We start from the raw sequence: 23,999 nt of genomic DNA on the forward strand, positions 1-23,999 counted from the left end.
CATTAAGATGTGAAATAGGTTAATACAGCCATCAAGGTTTAACCCCATCAATTCATCTTCATACATACACCTTTGAACACAAAGGTAACCTTTCCCACACAAGAGTTGATTTGATTACTCGTTAAGGAATAATTTTGGGTCATCTACATCACACGAAAATCTACTCCCATTTTGACTCATTTTGTGATAATAGTTTACACTGCCTTCTCAATCTTAAATCTGCATCATGCATGCTTTATATCTTTTCACTGCACAAAGGTGAGGAGCCACATCTCCAAAAACACAACACAAAGGAAACGTTGCTACAAGTGGAATAGGAGAGACAAACCTTATTATGCATGTGGTTCTTTTTTTCTTTTCTTTTTTTTTTTTTAAAACTTTGAGATATACCTTTTGAAATATTGACAGCATAAATACAGGTGTACTTTGTGCAATGAAAAGAGGCAAAGATGAGCAAAGCTTCCAAATCTCTCTCCATCAATCAGGAAGTATAGTATGAACCCTATTGAACATGTGAACATGTGAGGTCCAGTAAAACCCGTCTACCTGAAGTGTGAGGGCTGCAGCAAGAGCACAAAGATCACACCAATCAGAGGGAATGGAGAAAGCAGTGTAAACAACTGTTAAAATTAAGTACTTGTCATAAGCACAGATCTCCAGATGGCCACACCTTCTAACCATCCCTAGTATGATCAACTGAATAGTAATGGTTGTTTATGAATCTTCTGTAGGAAGACTAGGAATCCACTTGGGCTTGTTTCCCGAACACTTCCACTTGTTCTTCATTTTGTTCCTGTAATAATCTTCAGCTGGACCAGTCCATGAGGAATCCAGGAACGATTATGAGAATTATTTTGCATAGATAAAGACCAGAAGCAACTCAGGGTGTGTAACCTGGGGAACCTGCAATTTCTGATTGACTGAGTGACCTTGGAGGACAATATGTTTAAATACACTCCTTAACATTTTTTTTGGGATTAGTGTTACATTCAAAGCTTAATTTACACCACATAAATAAACATTGATGTCCAGACAAAACAATATGCCCCCCTTGTTCATGTAGCCCTGTTTGTGACCACTGCCCTTGTGATCTGCAGACACACCATGTGTAGGAACTGATTTGAAGAATCTGTGGGAAGAAAACTTCAAGGGAATGTTGTGCATATATAAGGTGTATGCATGACTAAGTGCATCAAGAGACACATTTTGTCAGGAAAACCTTTGATTTGTGTGCTAGTCCACCTCTCTACATATTGTAGGCTACTTCTCAGCCCAGGGTTTCAGTCAAACACATCCAATCTGTGGCATCACCAGATAGAGACCAAATTGAAGAAATGAACTCACTAGCTTATTTTAAAAAGGTCTGATGACATCACATTTTCACAATGTCCTTCAGAATCATTTCAATAGGGTTCATAGCTTTACTCTCTGATGCATCCAACAAATGAACAGATGATATACTGTATTGGAAATACAGCATGGTGAATTGGCTCACCAACTCACAAACTGTACAGTCATATTATCAACAGCAATGATACAAGTAAACATGGTCCATGCAAAAGTATGAAGCCATTTTGTAAAGCATTTCACAGGCACATCACAACAGGTATCACGTTCGTGTTTATCAATGTTCCATCAGTTGTGGTGCAAGTGATGCAGATGTCAATATTCTTAAGCCATTAAGTAAGGGTTCTTATATGAATTTCTCTGAGATCATGAGAGGCTTACATCTACTGTAATAAGCTAAAATGTTATGTACATTCAATAAGTGGGCATATATCCACTTCCTGCTGGCCTTACCTGTGGTGGACCTGATGGTGGAGGTGACTGTGGAGGAGGCCATAGAGGGGATGCAGTCGTCGTCCTGGGAGTAGCCTGCCTGGATGGCCCGAAGGTAGCTGTGACTCCTGGTCCTGAAGCACCCGGGCAGGTCCAAGGCCTCCATAGCTTGGGACTCCACCTCACTGAACACTGATTCACACACTGACTCAAACTGCCCGTTTATCTCTGTCTCACTGACCTGCGAGAAAAAATAATAAGTACAATTTATAGTTTCTCCCTTCTTTCTTGTCTTTGCAGCTAGAAATTAATTGGCTGGCAATGTTAGGCTCTCCCCTATTTTTATTATTTTTTTATAAAATGTTTTTTTCTTGTCATTTAGGGTAGAGGAAATGTTTCCAGAGGCAATTAACAAAACTTGTTTAGTTTACATAGTAAGTCCAGATTCATTTCAGAATCGTATTGAAATATCATTATTTTGTGAGATGCCTTGCCTAAACAGTATATGATTTGATTGAAGGGTCTGTGGTTCGAATCCCAGCTCCGACTGTCCACATGTCGAAGTGTCCTTGAGCAAGACACCTAACCCCAAATTGCTCCCAATGAGCAGGTTAGCACCTTGCATGGCAGCTACCGCCATTGGTGTATGAATGTATGTGTGAATGGGTGAATGAGAGGCCATTGTAAAGCGCTTTGAGTGCTGCTAAGGTGGAAAAGCGCTATATAAGTGCAGTCCATTTACCATTTACTTTTTATTTATTTATTTATTTATTTATTTATTTATTATTATTATTATTATTATTATCTTTTAACATATCATATCAAATCATACAGGGTGACCTGGAGAGAATTGGAAGGAATCAAATCAAATCAAAATCATATTATGTGATGGCATACTCTATGAGCTGTGCTTCTTCATCTTGACAGAACTAATATTTGGCAACTGTAATATACTTAGATAGGCATCTTGTGATTCTGAGGTATCAATTCAGAGAAATTAAGGTGGTTCGATGGGTATCTCCCGATTCCCATTTGGCAATCTTGAGAATCGGAGATAATAATCCTGTTCTAGTGCGAGATGTATTATCTCGTAATGACCTCTGCACGGTGCCGTGGAAGCAGAAAACAGAGACAGGGAATTCAGGGAGTGAGGTTGAGCTTTTAAGACTCAGGACAAATCAATAAGGCCTTGTTTTAAGAGAGATTTAGATCTCAAATGGATTCAACCCTTAACTCATAGTACAGTATGGCACAAATAGGGCAGTGAGACCTGATCTTATGAACTACAGTACATCATATGGTTAATGTATGTGTGTGCTTGTGTGTGTAAATCCATAAATTGAGCAGTTACTTAGCTACTTACTTACTTTACTTACCTACGTACTTACTTACTTACTGTACTTACTTATTTACGTCATTCATTCATTCATTCATTCATTCATTCATTCATTCATTCATTCATTCATCATGGAGACATCAAGACACCTTAACTCACCTGGCTCACTTGGCTAACACAGCTAGCCTGACTGAGGGTGCTGACGGCCCGCATGTAGCTCTGGTTCCTCGAGCGAAACTGGGGAGCTTGGGAGGAGTAGTTAGAGGAGGGATCCAGGGCGATGCTAGGGTGCATGTCTCTGGTGGCTTGCAAGTGGTAGCTTTGACTGAACAGAGAGAGAGAGAGGGAGAGAGAGAGCAAAAGAGAAACAGAGAGAGGGTTGTTGGGCAGAGAGTGAGACGATAGCCCCAGCGCTGTAGGAAACAGCTAATCATTTAAATTAAACATAATTTAGCTAATAAACAACGCATTTGACACATGGCCACAGGTATTACTGAAGGACAAAAACAATTATGTTTTATTAACAAGTGGGCATCCTCCTGGCAACCTGAACTTCAGAGTGAGACTGATTATGACATTGTGTCTCCCAAGAGGTGTTTTTTTTTTTTTTCTCCCACCACTAAATCATTACTGTGTCCAACAGTGTCCTCGAAATGGCAATTCGATTTGCTATTGTGCTGAAACATCCAATCAATGCTTGGAAATGAAGGAAATGCAAATAAGGAGCTAGTTAGCGTGCAAGCATTTCTGAGAGAGCATCAGAGTGTCAGCCAGGTCAATTGAATGTTCCTCCCCTTAAGCACTAGACAGAGGTTGCTGACAGAGTGTTGCTGGGCTGCACATATGACATTTGCTTGGAAAAATGTTATGGGAAAATAAGAGATAAACTGTAGAGGAAGAAGCAAGGAAAGAGGTAGAACAATGTGAACTGCCCACTGACATCAGGACAGCAGAGTCACTACCCATCTTTCGCTGCAGGCTCAAAGCTCACCTCTTCAAGAAGTATTACCAGGATCCTCCCCCTTAAGCACCTATTGTATTTTTAGTTTGCTACTCTTGCGCTTTGCCTTTAGCACAAGATTATGCTCTTAGTCACTTGTTTTGAAAGGAGATACACTTATGAGTTCTGGTGAGAAGTACAGTAGTATTCTGACTTCCTACGTTAAATACAATTATTGTAAATCGCTTTGGATAAAAGTGTCTGCTAAATGACTGTAATGTAATGTAATTGAACAATACGGAGAGCGCACAAAGGTGAGTTCCTCTTCCCTCGATCTAAGTATGTCTAAGAAGAATGTCAGATGTGGATGAGTAAGCACTTTGCAAGATTTTCCATTGAGACAAAAGCTGGCTTTTTTTCCATTATTGTAAATGTTGGATAAAAGTGTCTGCTAAAATATAAATCATGACAAAAAGGTAAATTACCCATGCAGAGAACCAGAATGCATCCTAAAATGAGCTTCAGCAATGAGCTTGAGGAGTATGTTAAGGCAGTCTCTAAAGAGCTACTACATCATATTGACATGCCATCACTCAAGTATGATCAAAACAAGACCAGCACCGCCTTATGATAAGATCTGTAAGATTCAGATCACACGGTGCTCTATGGAGCACCAACAGCCGAATGTTCAGCTGTTAAGTCATCCTGGTCCTATATATTGTGCTTAATCGTGCCATAATGGTTGGCAGAGTTAGAAGATTGCCCCAGCTGACCTCTCATTGACTGGTCTGAGTGTTTGCTCTGTGAGGTGTTTGTATTGAGTATGTCAGCAGAGCTCTGTGCCAGCTGGCTCAAGACCCTGACCACTGCAACATGGGGGCAGCAGCAGGCAAAATGAGCAGAGAGTAATGGGGGGAGTCTCTGTGCTTGTATTCACCTTAAGTCTGCAGCAAAATTGGTGATGTAGTTACGCACGTCACTGTTCATTTTATCCAAACGGTAAGAGCTGTGGGTAGAGAGAAGAAACGAGAAACGTTACTGAGTCCACTGGTGGTGGAGTGGATGGGAGTGGGCGTGTCTGATACCACTGCACAACTACTATGGGATTTGGTTCTGTATGGGTTTTAGGGGTCTTTAATGTTTGCTTGGGATGTTCACCAAAGTGCTGCAAACATCAGGGTGATACAAGTATGGGGAGAAGATGGCCATTGGAAAGGAACTTATGAAATGCATAAGTTGTAGGCTGAAAGAGAGTGTTGCTTGGACATCGCAGAATCACCTCACGGTATTGCACAGTAAATGACTATGACAGACCTACACAACATGTAATGGAAGGTGCAGTCATGAACTGTGAGTACAGTGTTCAGACAAAACATTCTAACCACACTTAAGACAGCCATAAGCAATATGTTTGTTAACAGATAACCATGACATATTCAGAAGAATGAACACATTATAGGTCAGAAATTATAGGTCAGAAGTTTCCATCTCAGCCAGGTTACACATACAGTGCCTCTGAAAGGTATCCACCCCCTTGGACTTTTTCCATACTTTATTGTGTTACAACATGGAATAAAAATGGATTTTGATTAATACCCTATAATGTCAAAGTGGGAAAATTTATATTTTTTCTAAATCCATCCCCTTTGCTATGACACACCTAAATAAGCCCTTGCACAATCAATTGTCTTCAGAAGTCTCAGAGTGCAATTGAGGTATTTCACATCTCAGAACAAATACACCTGTCCTTGGGTGAACCCACAGTTGGTTGGTGGATTCCCAAACTAAGACTACACCATGAAGACCAAGGAACATTCCTAACAGATCTGGGATAAGGTTCTTGAAAAGCACCAATCAGGGGAAGGATATAAGAACATTTCCAATGCACTGAATATCCCCCCGGAGTAAGGTTGGTAAAAAATGGAGAGGTTCAACAGTGAACCTGCCTTGAACAGGTCGTCCTAAAAAGGTACAGGACGTAACAGGTAAGTACGATTCTCGAGTCAAAGTAAAAGACGATATGGTCTGAAGAGACTAAAAACATACACTCACCTGCGACCAATCAAAACAGGTGCCCCACTATAAAATGCACCCTCTGAACTGCTCCTAAGTTGAAACTTTCAGCGAGCACACTGAGGGTCAGCAAAGTCAGATCCCTGTGGGGATTCGCTCCACTCATAGAACTAGGGTTACGGTACATAACCGTTGCTCTATTTTGTGGAGCTCCGCCCCACAGGGCAAGCGCCTTATTGGCATAAGTGGTGACTACACCATAAACTCTTGCTGAGCCCATCAATAAAAACCGGCCAGCCAGGTCAGAAAGCCAGGGCTCAAAAGTAAGTAAAAAGTAACCCAAGCACAAAAGTCACCCAAGCACTGGCCCTTACTTGCTGCACTCATCCACCTGAGGGCCAGGTAAGGCACCTGCGGGGAGAGCCAGACAGAGAGCGATCAAGCCCAATTTATGCTTCGTCGAGCGACACCGTGACAGCGTGTTCGGCCACTGGGGAATGGGCCATTGGTCTGCCAACACCATCGCCATCACCTCCGCATACCACTGCGCTCGCAGACGGACCATAAACCTCCTAAGGCTTAGGACAGACATGTACCACCCCGGCCTTCTAAGGACGCGCTCGTGAAAACCGTGACATGAGCCGAAACCCTGCCAATTGGAACGCCGTGCGCAATTAAGCGCCGGTCTCTCCAATGGCTTAGATCTGCCTCCAATGACCCTGGCACTAGCACAAGGCGCCATCTGTGTCTTACAGGATCTAGATGGAGCCATACGAACCACCCCTGGGTGCGCTTCAAGTGCAGCAGGTGATGAAGCAAGAACCAGTAGGACGTCCCGGTACGCCATCAGATGAAAGCACAATAACCGAGGCTACATGATTTTACTCATCACCACTGTGCAGACATGTTCATTATAGCTGAGCTGAATGAAGAATGGTTCATAAAAGAAACTGCCCCTTTATCAATTCTACCCAGGCACATTGGCCTATAATGTCTCAAACTATTGCTAATTCTCTTCCATTGTTACCAAATATTAAACTACCAGATGATGGAAATCTAAAGCATTCTCTCCCTTTCTCCTTTTCTTGTTTCCAGTGAATAGTGCCACATTCAGTGGTTAAATAAAGGCGCACAGACAAAGTCGCAGCAGGGAGATCGAAAGAAGTCATAATTGATGGTGCGTAGGGTCAGGGTGTGGACAATGTTGGAAGCTAAGAAAGAAAAGAGAGAGAGAGAGCTAGGCGGAGAAAGACAAAGAGGAAGAAAGAAAGAAAGAAAGAAAGAAAGAAAGAAAGAAAGAAAGAAAGAAAGAAAGAAAGAAAGAAAGAAAGAAAGAAAGAAAGAAAGAAAGAAGTAGAAAATTAACTCCAAAGCCAAGGGGGGTACACAATGGGACTTCTGGGGAATCTGTGTGCTAGGCTAGGCCATAACCAGGAAGTCAGCGGAAATGTAGCTCAGACAAACAGAACAGACTCCAAAGCCTCCAGAGGAAAATTATGCTCGCTGTTTTCTGTCAGCAGGATGAAAGATAATGTGCAGTGATGTTCGGCCTCATCTTACCAGGATTGGAGATGGTTATATCAGGATGCATGAGAAACTTGGAAAAAAGTCCCTTTGAAAGCTATGACCTTCTTCAATATTTCTATGACCTTCATCAATATTAAATGGAAAATGGTATCAGAATCAGAGAAAAGGACAAAACACACAGCAAGGGTGTCTACCCTCCCACCCGTTGAAGTGACTTTTGTCTGCTTTTGTAATACCAGGCACTTTACATGCAAAACACACACACACACACACACACACACACACAGACACACACACACACACACACACACACACACACACACACACACACACACACACACACACACACACACACACACACACACACACACACACATTATGCTTATATAACTTGAGCTGAGCTATCTGTGGCAATAAAAGGACACAATGTCAAGGATGGAAAGACAATACTGCAATAAAACTACCTACAGGATGTATATCGGCCACAAGGGAACGAAAAAAAATAAATTTGGGAAGTAGGCTTCTGTACGTTGTAAAAGATAAGTTGACTTTGGAGGCAACCCAAGAAACAAACCGCTACTATATACAGCATACAGTACATCCTGCATGGCAAGAAATCGATCAGACTGTTATCCTCTCTGACCTTGAGATTTGAAGACTCAGCATCAATGCGCAGCGCAATCTGAATTAATAACTGCCTCGCACGTGCTACAGTAATTTTGATTAATTACAACTGCTACTCAAGAGGCTAATCACAGTCGGGAACAATAATGTTATTTTAAAACCGCCCAAAATAGCTGGGATTGATTGGCTTGCCTAGCACAAACCTTGCCCCATACCTAATGATAAGTCATTACAGAGAGTGCTTGATTTCTGTGTGCGTGTGTGTGTGTGTGTGTGTGTGTGTGTGTGTGCGTGCGTGCACTGCTATGAGAAGCTACTTATGCTTGATTGACTCATTAACTCCTCCCGTTATATGCTAACACTTGATCTGCCACATGGCATTCCATTCTTATCATCATTAATACATCCATTGAAAGAGTTTGGCAGGAACATTGTATCATGCCGAGAAATCCGATACAAATTCCATTCATCTCAGTCTTCATCCTACAGCCTGTATAGGGCCTCGGGGACCTTAGAGTGGGTTGGACAGTGGGGGTGTCAATAATTATTAATGGAAACGACCACTGATGTCGGCCCCCCTCTTGAGTAGGGCCGGTATCAGGCTGAAGGGGCTCGGAGGGAGACTGTGATACATTCTTTATTGGTGTGAAGACGGCGCGAGGCCCTGCCAGGGAGCGAGGGAGAGAGAGGTGACAGAAAAGTGAAGGGCTGTTCTCACTTTAACACCATTAGCTCCAGGAACCTCTGCCGTCACATCTACCCCCCTGCCAGCGCGCCACGCCCCCCCTGCCAAATATCAAATTGCTACAAGAAGGGGGATGGAATCCAGCCTGCCGCACACACTCCTGGGCCCTGTCTCAAATTCAATCCAATTCCATTCCAACAAGCACAACGGTTCATGGTGACGAGAGAGCGCTCGTGTCAAGTGCCACTTGTGCATAGATTTGAGCCCCACACAGAACTGAGAAGATGCAGCCAAGAGAGAGTGAGAGAGACGGTGTGACACAAAAGTTTGTGTACCGAATATAACAGAGTTGACGATCTGGACGTCAAATTCATGGTGATGCGATTTCTGGAATTACACTATAGTAACTACATACATAGGAAAAATCAATTTGAGTGCTAAAACAACAGTGAGATGTCCTGGGCTTACAGTATTGTGAGGTGTTACAGAAGTTAAAATGACCAACAAGTACCAGAACACTACAATACTGACTCCTTGGGTAGGTCTGTGAAAATATCAATGCAACAGCAGCCCTGCCTGTCTTTATACTGCCACTGCTGGCGATGGACTCGGAGGCTGGTCACATAAAGGGGTCCATACAGTTCAATATCTCTCATTCACTGGAGACAGCTGGCTCCCTGGCTCACTACTGCAGAGTAGAGGTATTGAATGAATGAATGAATGAATGAATTTTTTTATTTAAGTGTCATGCCTACTGTCGGCCCATCCCATATGGGATTATAAGAAACCTTTACGACTTACGTTTTTTTTCCTGTACATAAGTCATCTATTTACAGTAGGACCCCACTCATCCGAACTTCAGAGATCCGAACCTCCCGGTCTACCGGACAGGCTTAAAAAAACTTTTTTGTTTGAGCCTGCTATCTGGTTACTGGTGGGATTTTCATTACAGTACTGTAGGCCTACTTGCATTTAAATCTGTCATAATAAACATGTACTGTATACTACTGTAGTAAAAACAGAACTGTATGTAGACCTACATGTTGCCTGTAGGCTGTAGCCTACTGTCACGTTTCATTTCTTTGTTACTTTAATGTCGAGCGCAAAACGTAAACGAGTCTGCTGCGCGAGAGCTGTGTCGTTTCTTTTTGTCTTGACTTTTGGGCAGAAAAATGTGGAAAAGAATCTTCTGGAGAAAAATGCAGTTTAAACCAAATTTATTGAGCACGCCATCCAGGTCAAATTTCGGCAGAACTACTGTTCTTTTACTCGGTGGCGAGTTATATACTTGGCTTCAGGCCAGGTCTCACATGACAAACAAATTTGCATACAAGGGAGGTACATTTACAACTAGTCTTGTAATTGGTCAATAGGTGTCACTGGGCTCTGCCCCCCTCCGGACATGGGGCAGTCTTAGGTTGTTCCTGTGTCCTGCTTTGATCAACTGTAGACTTCCTGACCTCTTCTTCAGAGGTGCTATCTTTTATTGTCCTCAGGAGCAAAGGAATGTTGCCTCAGGACAGGACAATTGTTTGTCATCTACATGATAAACTAATTAAGTTAACCAAGTTCCTACTGCAATGAAGTTGCTTGTAATTACAAAGTTCTATCTAAAATGGAGTTTATTCATTATTCTTGGTAAATGATTACTACATGAGAGCAACACAAATGCATTGATGTAATACCGTATAAAAATATACTACAGCTGCATTCCTTGGTAGCCAGAAAGCGCGTCAGCAACCTGAAGCAGAGGAGCATCGAGTCATTATTCGTTCCCAGTTAATGAACTTCAGGAACACAGACGTGTTGTAAGCATGTAGATTAGCCTACTAGGCCTACTGTATTTGTTAAATAATAGCCTACAGCCTATAGCCGTTAGCCTACATCGGTTGTTTTAGAGACTTTCCTTTAGGCTGCAATAGCCTAAGACACGACAGCTTGTCTGTCATTTCATTTATTTATTTATTGATTATCATTTGCTCTAATTGTTCTAATGTTGGGTTGTTTTTAGGCTATACCATTTTGTTCTGCGAATACAGTAGCCTATCGATGCAGCTTAGGCCTCATTTGAGAATAAAGTACTGTATTTGATCAAAGCATGCACTCAAGTGGAAATTTGTTTATTTTATTGTAGGCTACAGTAACTGTAGGCCTTATAGGCTAGGCTGTATGAGTTTAGTTGGCTATTTGATTGCAATTTTGATGCATTTTCACAAGTAATTAAGGGTATTTATCGGTCTATTATGAGTCTATATGAAACAAGTATACCACTTATTGAATTTGGTGCATTTTTACATATGTTTCAGTCATCCGGACATTTCAGAGATACGAACGACCTTCGGTCCCGTTGGGTTCGGATAAGTGAGGTCCTACTGTACATGCAAAATATGTTTCCAGTGTCACTGGTCAAGCTCAAATGAACAAAAAAGATGAATAAATAAATTATACGATATATAGATACATACATGCAGACAGTTAACCCTGAATCTCTATTGGTACAATGCTCTCTTCCTTGCGTTCCAAGCCTTGTCTAGATATTTTGCTAACTTAAATGTTTCATTCTCAAACAGCCAGTTCAGTCTCTTGGATTCATCCATATTCAGCAGATCAACCTCTGTTTTTATTCTACTAAACAACCCATCACGTATCTCCCCATAGAAAGGACAATAAAAAACAAAATTATATTCATTTTCAACCACCTCAAGGTCACACATTGGGCAAGTTCGATCTTCCTCTCCCAGCCCTACGTACCTTCCTGTTTCAATGTGGAGTGGCAGTATACCTCCTCTGATCTGGGCACAGAGTGATCTCTTTTTCTTTGTCAGATTGAATAAAACATAATTTATTTTAAAATAATAAAGTATTATTTAGATGGATTTCTGAGTACAATAACCACAACCAATATCTGTGTCTCCATAGCCTCCAACTAACTGCTCCATGTAGAACTACTGGGAATTTCATCTGGTCTAAAGTCCAAGGAGATATTAACTTCAAGCATCATAAGAGGGATTCGAAAAAACGCCTACTTCAGAATAGATTGGATATCACCGCAGAACCTTACAGTGAGGTTTACTGTCAAGACAGTGTACCATATTCAATTCACCCATTGTGTGGCTACAGGGACTATTTTCATCTGGTTTATGGCTAAGTAGTCTTAATTAGATGGTCTCCTATAAACAAAGTGCTTTCACAAGATATAGCCGACAATATTCACACACGCATACATACACCAGCTGTGATTCTACCTACATAATCACAAATGAATGAAAATCTGAAAATGTTGAAATTTCGACAGCTCTCTTGTGAAGAATACACATCCTGACCAGACTTCAATGATAGCCTAATCAAAACCACACCATCACCCTCACTTGCAAAAAAAGAGACAAAAGAGAAGAAATACAGGTTCAAATAATATGTCAAAGGGGTCAAGTGGGCAGAGGACTGCGGTGGTGATTATTAACGAGCTGGAGCTCTTGTTCGGCTTCAGACGCGTGGATCACGTACCCCACTACCAGGTATCCTATTATTGTGAATGAATGTGCACTCACTCTGCAATAAAATGGATGAACTTCAGGTACTAGTAGCGGAAAATAGAGACTTTTCCTCATCCTCGGTTTTGACATTTACAGAGACATGGCTAGGTGAGCAAATCTGAGATACTGTTCGACAGCTAGAAAGCTACAGTATCAGCTGTTTACAGCAGACCGTGACCATGTTTTCTTCAAAACCAGGGGTGGGGGATCTGTTTTTAGGTGAATTACTCATGATGGAAGAGCATGACAGGGATCCAGCAGCACTGGTCTCCAGCTCTGGAATCCCTCTTCATGAACTGCAGACCATTTTATTCCGCCTGCGAGTTCAACTCATTCATTCTGGCTGGGGCATATGTATCCCTCCTGATTCATCGGTACAAGAAGCACAAAGCCGGCCGGTAGAACAGATACTGAGTGCTGAACAAAATCACCTGGACGCTTTTGTTGTGGTTGTTACTGTAGCAACTTCAACAAAGCTAATCTCAGTCATGAACTTCCCAAACACTGACAGCAGATTAAATGCTCAACCAGTGTGGATAACTGTTATACCACACTAAACCATGCTTATCACACTGTCTCCCGTTGCTGCGCAACGTCCTCGGTTCGATCCCGGCATGTGCAGAAGTGTTCTTGAGCATGACGCTGAACCCCAAAAATCACTCATGTGTGGCACGGTGGCATAGTACCTAGTACTGTCGCCTCACAGCAAGAAGGTAAGTGAATGAACCATAGTGACAGTCAGCTGCATTCACTTGCATGTATTTCCAAATGCGAAAACAACAGCAGTGAAAAACAGTCAGAGTCGGGTAATGATGAGTTTGTAATTCTGATAGTGCCTGTTAGTCTAAATATGTAGGTTCTTGAAGTGATATTTCCATAGTGACCTTTTAACATTGGAGTCAACGGGGACTTCCACATTCTCCCAACCAGACTACAGAGATGGTGGCTGTGTGATTAAGCAGAATATACACTGACTTATTTTGCAGTAGTATTTTGTACTGCTCTTGCACTGTCCTGTCTACTACATGGCAATAAACAAGTTTTGATTCTGTTTGTGCTGCCAGTTGTGATCCCTGTGTTTCCAGAAAAAAAAGCCTAGCTGTGGCAGCACAGTAATATAACAACCTGTGCTGAATGACAATGAATGGAGCTCAGCATACCAGACAGTGAGAGAGGGGGCGGGAACAGATGATGACCAGACAGTGGGAGAGGGGGCGGGAATGGATGATGACCAGACAGGGAGGGAGGGGGCGGGAACACATGATGACCAGACAGGGAGGGAGTGCTACTACAGCTGAAGCAGCAGGGGACGGAATCAAAACCACATACTGTAGCTGAGTGGGAACCGCACAGCAGGTACAGGGCTAGATCCACAGATATGGAGATAACAACCATACTGTAGATAAGATTGCTGTGGCAAGAACAACACTGAAAGGTACAGTATGAGTTTGCATTAAAAAAAAGAAAGATCACAGTACCAATATCACATTTTATATGAAATATCCCCAAAAAATTTAACCCCCAGCAAGATAGACAAAGATTTAAGGTTCTTGTTGAAATGGAAATTAATAGATAAATAAACACAAATAAAACAAGAGAGTCCCTTAACCAAAATTAGCTTTACCATCAGGTATTTTATTATGAGACTGCTAGGAACAGACTATGGATTTAAATTTAGTCACGCAAAACCACTAGTGCTATTGTCAAAGGCAATAGGCACTTTGGAATTTTTGTGCCACCTAAAGATACGTTTGCCAGGATCATGCAAAGTTTGCCTCAAAGTACAGTCAAGCCAGAAAGTCTGCACACCCCTTTCATCTTCTCCACGTTTTATTACGTTACAGGCTTATTCTACAATAGGTTGAGTTCATTTTTGCCTTAAACATCTATACAGTACACACAATAGGCAATAATGATTAAGTGAAAACAGATTTTTAGAAAATATGCAATTTTATTTTGGGCCACTCAAGGACATTCACAGACTTTCTCGTAAACCACTTCTTTGTTCTCTTGGCTGTGTGCTTCGGGTCATTGTTATGTTGGAAGGTAAACCTTCTCTCCAGTCTGAGGTCCAGAGCCCTGTGGAGCAGGTTTTCTTCAAAGATCTCGGTGTACTTAGCTGCATTCATCTTTCCCTCTCTCAGGACTAGTCGCCCTGTTCCCACTGCTGAAAAACACCCCCACATCATGATGCTGCCACTGCCATGCTTCACTGTAATGATGGTATTATCTCGGTGATGAGCGGTGCCTGGTTTCCTCCAGACGTGAGAATTGGTATTCAGGCCCAAAAGTTCGATTTTGGTTTCATCAGACCAAAATTGGTTTGAGAGTCCTCTAGGTGTCTTTTGACAAACTCCAAGCGGGCTGTCATGTGAATTTTACTAAGGAGTGGCTTCCGTCTGGATCCACTGATTGATCTTCTGAAAGGTTCTCCCATCTCCACAAGGATACGCTGGAGCTCTGTCAGAGTAACCCTCGGATTCCTAATCACCTCCCTGGCCAAGGCATGTCTTCCCCGATTGTTCAGTTTGGCCGGGCGGCCAGGTCTAGGAAGAGTCTTGGTGGTTCTAAACGTATTCCATTTACGAATGATGGTGGCCACTGTGCTCTTTGGGACCTGTAAAGTTGCAGAAATGTTTCCGTACCCTTCTCCAGATCTTGACACAATCCTGTTGCTGAGGTCTGCAGATAATTCCTTTGACCCCATGGCTTGGAGTTTGCTCTGACATGCACTGTGGGACCTTATATAGGCAGGTGTTGGCAATCGCTGATCATGTCCAATCAATTGAATTTACCACATGTGGACTCCAATTAAGTTGTTTTGAGACAAAACATTAACTCTATCTATTGTAGAATAAGTCTGTAACATAATAAAATGTGGAGAAGGTGAAAAGGGTGCAGACTTTCCGGCTTGATTGTAGGTGGAGCTGTTCATGGGAATGTTGGGAGGCCAAACCATTGAGGAAGAACAGCGAGGGAACAATTTTTCACAGGTGCGGGAAAATAAATGAAGAGGCTTCATTGATTAAATAAAACTTTCCTGGTAACATTTTCATTGGGCACTGTGACCATACAATGTTGTTATGATTTCCAAAAATATCAAATTAGGCTTCTGGCATGCAAAAGAGCTGTTATCAAAACTCAACTCAAACTCATGAAAATGTTTCTTAATGAGGTGTTGAAACAAATGCAAGAGGGTTTATGCTGTTTTGGGAAAGAGGGAGCAATGTACAGTATGGTGTAATAAGCCAGGTCTTTAATAATAAGCCACCAGTCCAGAGCTTCACTCCAGAATTGGAAGACAGCAGGAAGATAATAATTTGCATATATTAACGAATCACACGCGGGGGGAGCGGAAACCCTTTCGATTCACATACAGTATATGGCACAATTATGCACGCACAATTTGTGTGTACTTATAGGAGAGAGTTATCCATTAAATATGTGGCTTACTACACCATACATGGCTAGTCTGGTATGACCATCCCGATCTACCGAGCTCACTGCTTCGCTCCTCAATATCGGTCTGGCCTTCACCCCATAGAGAGCGATTATGTGGGAGGGGGTATTGCCTTGACAGACAAACACCTTCAGACAATGAGCATTCAGCGTCCAGTCGGAAGAACGGCAAAAAAGTCTTTTCCACCGAGAAACTCCGCTAGTGCATACTCTTGTTCTTGTTTAAGTGTTGTGATTAAGTCTAATTCTGCAATAACTGCACTTATAGCTGCGTTTATTCTTCTAACATTAACGTTACCACTCGTTGCTTCGGGTGCTGCCATGTTTGTTTAGCGAGTGGCAGGGACATGAACCAATCAGGGGCTGCTTTCCACTGTGGGGCAGGACAGCAGTTAAAACGCAGTCCCTAATTGGCCCGGTATGGTCTGGATTTTGGCATAATCGCTCTGGAGGAGGCGAAGGCCAGACCGTTCTGCGTAGTGAAACAGAATGTGAGCTCGCGAGAACGGGATGGTTGTACCAGGCTAATACATGGCCCCCTCTTCCCTGCATTAATTTAACCAGTTGCTGTCAAGTCAGACGTGCGAATGCGATAGAGATTTATTTGCCTGAAAATGTGTTTCAGATATTTGGATAGATCTAGCCTATGTGAATAAAGTACTACCCGAATTGATTACTCATAAATTGATGATTGCACATAAACCTACTTACTTATTTTTATACTATGGCACATCTGATTGGCTTGAGAAAGGCACCTCTAGGCCGCTTCATTCAGTTATTCCATCCCTTCACTGGACGCACCTCCACGGACTTCTGTATAATTTGCGCAAGCAAATTCACAAAATGTGACAATTATGCCTTCTACGTTTGACGATTGCTAATAGCCTTTGATGATAGCCTCTGACAATTTGCATGACCAAATTAGAGCCCAATCTAACGGAGACATCTACACTGAGCCCAGACCAGGTCGTTCAGTGTACCGTAATGGCTGACAAAATAGGGAGACAGAAAAAAGATTAGGTCCTGAGTGCTGGTCTGTGAAAGGAGTTTTACAATGCCTCCTGAATTCCTGTGTAATTACTGTTTTCATTTTCTGTGGTGAACAAAGAGGACCCGATTCCTTTGAGGAGAAAAGAAAGTGAACGTGCTTGCTCCTTTCACTACGACCTCGGACAAGATGGATCTGCCAAACACAATATAATGTTTATTTGTCTGGCATAAAAAAGCCACGGCATCTAAAATAAAGCGGTGACTGCAGAGAACAGCGACCGTTTCAAACACCTATAAAATGAGGAGCTATTTTCAACTTAAGAAAATAATCAAAACCATTTAGACTTACAGTATTGAGGGGAAATAGGTTTTTCACTGACATCCGCCGCTGAGCTCCCTGTTTAACATCTTTATTGCTATGTTAATATGTTATTACCCTGTCACATGAATTGACAAGAATATGAATGAAGAATACAAATGCTGACTGCCTCAGGGGTGGAGAAACTGAGGTGACAACAGAATGGGCAAACATTAACTATACATAAAGTGTATAAAGTGGTATGGTATGGTATAGAGTAGGAGAGTTATACAACTGATAATTAACAAAACATACAATGACAAGGAAAAGGAAAAGGGGACATTGGGGAATTTGCAAGACCCAAACACTTTGCTTTCGAAAACTTTAGTATTTTCTGTGGCAGTAACTCTGTTCTTTGATTCTTGGTTTAATCTCGCAATCTGACATTATAGTTGGACTGCTACAATAAACATGCTCAGATCCAGAATAATCCAATGAGTCCTCAGACAGGGCATCTATAAAGGAAAACTTTTCCATTATTGAATCATCTCTTTATGATATATATGATTTTGCTCCCACGGTCATTGCTGTAGGTTAAAGCGTTTGCTGTACCCCATTACTAGCCGAACGCCGCAATCTAATTCCATCTAAGTCTGATGTATTTGCTCTAACATCATACTATTACTATCCCAACATCCAATTATCTCTATATAATTTCGTATTTTTTATTGTGTCTGTGTCATGTCCATGATTCTTCTGCAGCTCCTGGCGCCTCCTCATTCGCATGCAGAGATGATCAATTCCTCATTGGAATATGGCAAATACCCACCAGTTTCAAAACCACCACGGTCATCCCTATCCTCAAAAAGTCTGGTCTGGATGACCTTAACAACTACCAGCCGATCTCAAACCTTCCTTTCCTTAGCAAAATCCTGGAGCAAAAGCCCTAATCAAGATCACCAGTGGTCTCCTCATCGCTGCTGACTTTGGCCACAGAATACTCATCCTCCTGGACCTCTCGGCAGGTTTCGACACAGTCTCCCTTTCTATCCTCCTCAGCCGCCTATCCGACTTTCTAGGCCTCACCAGCACAGCTCTCTCCTGGTTCCAGTCATACCTCTTCAACAGGAAACAGTTTGTCACCATCAATGGCTCCAGTTCCTCCACGGCTCCAGTGAACCAAGGCGTACTCAGGTTCCAGTATGTGCAGAACTCAGCTGCCAGGGTTCTCACCTACATCAAGCCCTGGCAGCACATCACCCCCACCTTCATCCAACTCCACTGGCCTCCGGTTAAGTCCAGCATCTCCTACAAACTCCTCCTCCCCTACAGTACAAATCCCTCCATGCCCTTGCCTACCAGTGCCTATCTGACCTTCTCCACCAACATACCCCATCTCGGAACCTGCGTTCCTCAGACACAGGTCTGCTCTCCATCCCCCGCACCAGCGAACCTTTGGGGACAGAGCCTTCAGTGTGGCAGCCTCCACCCTCTAGAACTCTTTCCTCACAGAGATTCATAACGCCCCAACTCTGGACATCTTTAAATCAGCCCTCAAAGCCCACCTGTTCACCAAGGCCTTTGGCGTGTAGTCAGTTAAGTTAGTTATTTAGTTAGTTACTTGTCTCATTCTGTCTGACCAGTCTCCTTCTGTCCAGAAGGAGCAATCTCTAAACTACAAATGATAAAGACTGCTGCAGCACAAGTCCTCACTAAGACTAGACGGAGGGCACACATCACACCAGTCTTAAAATCACTACACTGGTTGGCTGTCAACTCTAGAATAAACTTTAAAATACTATTACTAATCTATAAATCTCTCCACAGTGACGCGCCTGAATACATTCAGACATGCTTGTCAGGTACATGCCCAACAGACCCCTCCTTTGGAACTCCTAACAGTTCCAAAAGCCAGGACCAAGAAACACGGAGAGGCAGCTTTTAGTTTCTATGCCCCCAACCTCTGGAACACCCTGCCGGAGTGCCTAAGAAGAGCCGAAACAACGGAGGTCTTCAAGCGAAATCTCAAGACATACCTTTTCGGCCTAGCCTACAATCACTAGCCAGGACCTTGAGACACAGAAAGGCAGCCTCAAACCTACCTGTGAATCCTCTGTATACATTGGTGTATATTCTGCTATGCACTGTATGTATATCGAGATGTGTACAGAAGCTGGTTGCCCTGAAACAGGCATGTTCTGTTCTAATATCTGTGTTGCTTCTATGGCTCTGCGTGCTACTAACCGTTTTACAACCGTTTTACGTGCTACTAACCGCCTCCCCTCTCCCTAGTGCCTCTCTCCCTCCCTCCTACCTTCTAACCAGGTCCAATGGATGCCCCACTATCATCTGCAGACCACCGTGTCCATTAGATACCCCCGTGTCAGCTGTGGATGTCGTAGTATTTAGTTAACACACACAAACACACACACACACACACACACACACACACACAAACACACAGACATACATTCATACAGTCCACATCCGGCTTTGGCCTGGACCTGGGCCCAGTCCCCCTTCCCCTCACCCCAACCCGGGTCCGTATCCTTTTCCCACCCCCACCCTACCCCCGACCCCTGCCTCTACCTGGACCCAGGCACACTCACAGTCACGCTCACACACACACACACATACACCAGTCCTGGGCACACACACATACACCAGTCATAAGAGAGACATGGCAAACACTGGTGTATGTCAGTGTGTGCGTGAAAGTGCCTGGGCCCAGATAGAGGCAGGGGTCGGGGGTAGGAAAAGGATACGGACCCGGGTTAGGGTGAGGAGAAGGGGATCCGAATCTTAGCCTCTCTTACTCTGAAAATGTAATTTAATGTAATTTATTGCTTTATAAATGTTCTTAGCCGTTAGACAAACATACTCCAGGAGCTTGCTCGATCGCCTTGTTGAGAGGGGTTAGGGAATTCTTTTTACAGCTCACTTATCTAGCCCCCGGGTGATACTGGTTTTTGCTTCCCTCTGGAATATGTAGGGGTGGAACGTATGCCCACCTCCCTTGTTCTCTGTAAAGCGCATTGTGTTGCCTCTGGGTATGAAATGCGCTATATAAATAAAGCTTTGGTTGATTGATTCTGTCAGTGACTATGAATAGAAATATTCAACAATATGAATATCGTCAGTATTATGAATATTATAATTACAATAACTATTCAAGCCTTGTTGTAGTTGACATCTTGTTGGAGTGAACAGCTACTAATAAACTGTGGAGGCGCCATCACATTTGATGGGCTTTCGAGTTTAAATAAAGGCTAAATAAAAATAAATTATGTATGAGGGGATGCTTGGCGGCCTACCTCTGGGAGTCCAGTAGTTCTCTGGGTCTCTGTGTGACTGACTTGACGAGGGCGTCGGACCGGAGGGACTTCTGGGGGGAGGTCTTGGGGCTGGAGTCGGACTCTCCGCTCTCCTCGTCGCCCATGGCTTTGACGTAGCTGCTGCTCCGCATCCTCCGACAGGGGATCTCATCATCCTTGCCCCCCCCAGGGTAGCCCCCCCACTCATCCTGGGGCACCTGCACAGCACAGGGACAGAGCCACACAACAGCTGGTCAGAAAAGCGGGTCACACATGCGGCTCTTGAAGATAATATGGTTGTGAGAAGATTCCTGCTGCCTACAGTACATGTAGGTCATATCATGCTGAATACATTTGAGTGTTTTAGCAAATTGATGAATTGATGAAGAAGAAAATAAATTGATGTATAGGTTTGAGTCCCAACTGATAGGTTGTTTAGTGCAGTGAATATAATCTATTAGTTCTGATAACCATTGGAGCACACAATCACTAAATGGCCACCTCGCTCTTCGCTGCTCTCCCGTGCATGGCATTGTTGTGTGTGTGTAATAGCTGTCCTCTACTGCAATCTACTGTATAGCGTGTGTGTGTGTGTGTGTGTGTGTGTGTGTGTGTGCCCGACCCATACGTGTATACCAATCATTAGGTACCCCCATGAAGTCTCAAAAACAGGCAAAGAAACACAGTAACATTTCAAATACGTACAAGCAGTTGAGAGAAGGTTCTTGCACTACTGTACCATATCCTATGTACGTACAGTTTTCACTCCGGCACACATTGCAGTATATCTACTAACTGTTGAACTGAAAAGCATGTGCGGTTGCAGTGTTTACGCAATGTGAATGCACATATTGAAAGGGTATGACAGTGGAATCTCTTGACAAATGGAGTTTCCTGCTTCCATGATTGCTGGTAAACAAATCTACTGAGTAGTGATCATGCATGTCAACATAGTGTTGTTTACTCATGTAAGACACCGTCAAGGACCACAAAGCATGCAGATGAACAGATCTGGTAGCCTTCAACAATTGTAGGTTCTGAATCCTCATGGCACAGAAACTCCATCAATACTGTGTGATTCCATTGGTAACATAAAATTTGTTAGATGGCTGTGGAGTCCATTAAACTCTGGAGTAACGTCTCACGTTTAATGAGCTGATGAAGATAGTTCAGAAGCTTGTTTCAATATCACAAGCTCATTAAACACATTCACCACCAAAGTTGGTGTCTCTCTCAGCATTTTGCTTTAGTTAAAAAGTACAATAAGAGTTCAATTACCAACACAACAGCAGATGCTGAGTCAGGGTCTTGGCCTGACACGCATGCACGCACGCACACACGCACACACACACACACGCACGCACACACAGACACGCTGTAAGCCCAGGGGTCTTTCACATTGTCCACGGGTAGACTAATTAGATCTCTCCTTTGCACTGAGGGGGACTCTCACACTCACACATTAATATAGCACTTCAAACACATGTTTGAAACGTGTATTACAGTGTGTGTGTGTGTGTGTGCAAGTCAGTGTAGGTGTATACAGTATGTGTGTGTGTGTGTGTGTGTGTGTGTGTGTGTGTGTGTGTGAGAGAGAGCGAGAGAGAAGGAGAAATAAAGAGATGTGCATTACCTTTAAGTAAAAAAATATTCACCTTCTGTCCCGACAGAGTTAATCTCATGTACCCATGTACTACTACATATTTCTCAAAGCACAGTAGCACGCTCAGGCTTTTCATCATGGAAAGATCCTCAACATCACTTGTACTGGGGGTATCCAAGCACATCACAGGAGCCTGTCACTATACACGTCTGGAGTAAGAGAACGAAGAGTCATCAAAGTCACAGTCACAGGCATCAATAAAAAGCATATCCTCTGTCATCTTCCTGTCACCTCCTCAACTGTTTTATCGATCTTTTCATGTTTCTTATCCCTAAGTCAACCTGTGCCTCTATGGGTAGATCGGTGGAACAGCAGGACAAAAAACATGGTCCTTTATGAGATGTGTGCTGCTCGTAAAAGATGACTGTCAGCGATCATTAAACCCCATGTTAATGTCGGAGGGTGGAGCGATGCATTATCCAACTGTCATTTCAACACCCTGGCTTTTACACTGATCCTGGCACTACACCAACCAACCAAACTACATAATGTGGTTCATTATGTGTGATATTACAATAGGGATGACTCTGCTTTTTAAAGCTATGGAACAGTATGTGAGTGGGTGGGTTAATGTTTGACCAATCACAGGTTGACAGTGGACAGTTATTAGGGCTGTGGCAGATGTCAGGTTTCACTCACGTCAGGAATGCAAGTATGATTAAGGGGAGACACTACAGTCAAAATGGTGTTTTTTCTTCCCCCAAAAAATCCTATTCAACTGTTGTCTCCCCATATCACAAATATGGACACAAATTGTATTTATACAAACAAAGGCAGATAGAGGCAAGGAACTGCTTCAGTATAACAATAGTTGAAGGTTATACTATTTTTCAAGTGTATTGTGGGTTTCTTATCATACTGCAGGAATTAATTCAATGCAGTATGGCAACTTCTATATTATAAACCTAAAGCATATCTGACAATGTAGCAGGCTTGAACATTTATGAAAGAGCGTGAACAAACAAATTGACACCACGGACACACCCGTCTGACAAACAATTAGAATTAATATGACAGAATATCGAGACATGTTGTATTTCTTGAAACACAAATTACTATCAGTGTGTCACAACGTCCATATTATCCAATTGTTGATTTCATATCCCAGTAAACATCAGCGGTTAGCTTTGACACTAATTCTATATCAGGCACGCATTCAAAAACTCCTACGCGTGATTGCTGCTACACTAACGTCAGTCACGTCAAACGGCTTGAACATTGATCGGTTACCTACACTTCAATTGGAAGCAATCCTTTGTGTACCACCGAGTTGTGGATCTAATAATCTCTCTCTCATTAACATACAGTACTATGATCTGTGCCAGTGGAGACCTGCCACATATTAATGGGACTGATGTGTTGTTGGATGATGTGAGCCCTGTGGGCCTAAATGACACTCTTCGAAAGATATGACTGAGGTTTTAAAATATAGGATATAAAAAGAGAAATGACACGTTTGTGGAACACACACACACACGCCACACACACACACACACACACCACACACACACATACACACACTCCTGCATACACATGAGCGTGCGCGCACACAAACAGGCCCACAAACACGCCCACATATGCTCATACATGAACATGCACACAAACATACGAATGCACGCACACGCACGCTCGCACACACACACACACACACACACACACACACACACACACACACACACACACACACACACACACACACACACTCTCTCAAAATTAAGTCGATGGGTTAATTAAGTCTAGCAGGGGTTTAATATTTCTAGACGTCTAATAATGAAGAAAATGCCAGAGAACAGATTCAAGCTGTAGCGAAATTTGTTTAATTTGGATTTGCTGATAAA

At 42.8% G+C, this 23,999-nt stretch overlaps 1 protein-coding gene across 1 annotated transcript in view; it reads right to left on the bottom strand.

Moving 5' to 3' along the window:
* dlgap2a (discs, large homolog-associated protein 2a) overlaps positions 1-23,999 on the bottom strand; it is a gene marked incomplete at both ends in the record, with an annotated part of 187,235 nt that overhangs the window by 23,100 nt on the left and 140,136 nt on the right. Inside the window, 4 exons of the mRNA XM_084438400.1 lie at positions 1,801-2,020; positions 3,284-3,440; positions 4,993-5,061; positions 20,499-20,716. Coding sequence (XP_084294526.1) covers positions 1,801-2,020; positions 3,284-3,440; positions 4,993-5,061; positions 20,499-20,716 — 664 coding nt within the window. The remainder of the gene's footprint in view (positions 1-1,800; positions 2,021-3,283; positions 3,441-4,992; positions 5,062-20,498; positions 20,717-23,999) is intronic.

Source organism: Borostomias antarcticus (assembly GCF_949987555.1).
Source record: "Borostomias antarcticus genome assembly, chromosome: 5".
In the NCBI taxonomy this organism is placed as follows: Eukaryota; Metazoa; Chordata; class Actinopteri; order Stomiiformes; family Stomiidae; genus Borostomias; species Borostomias antarcticus.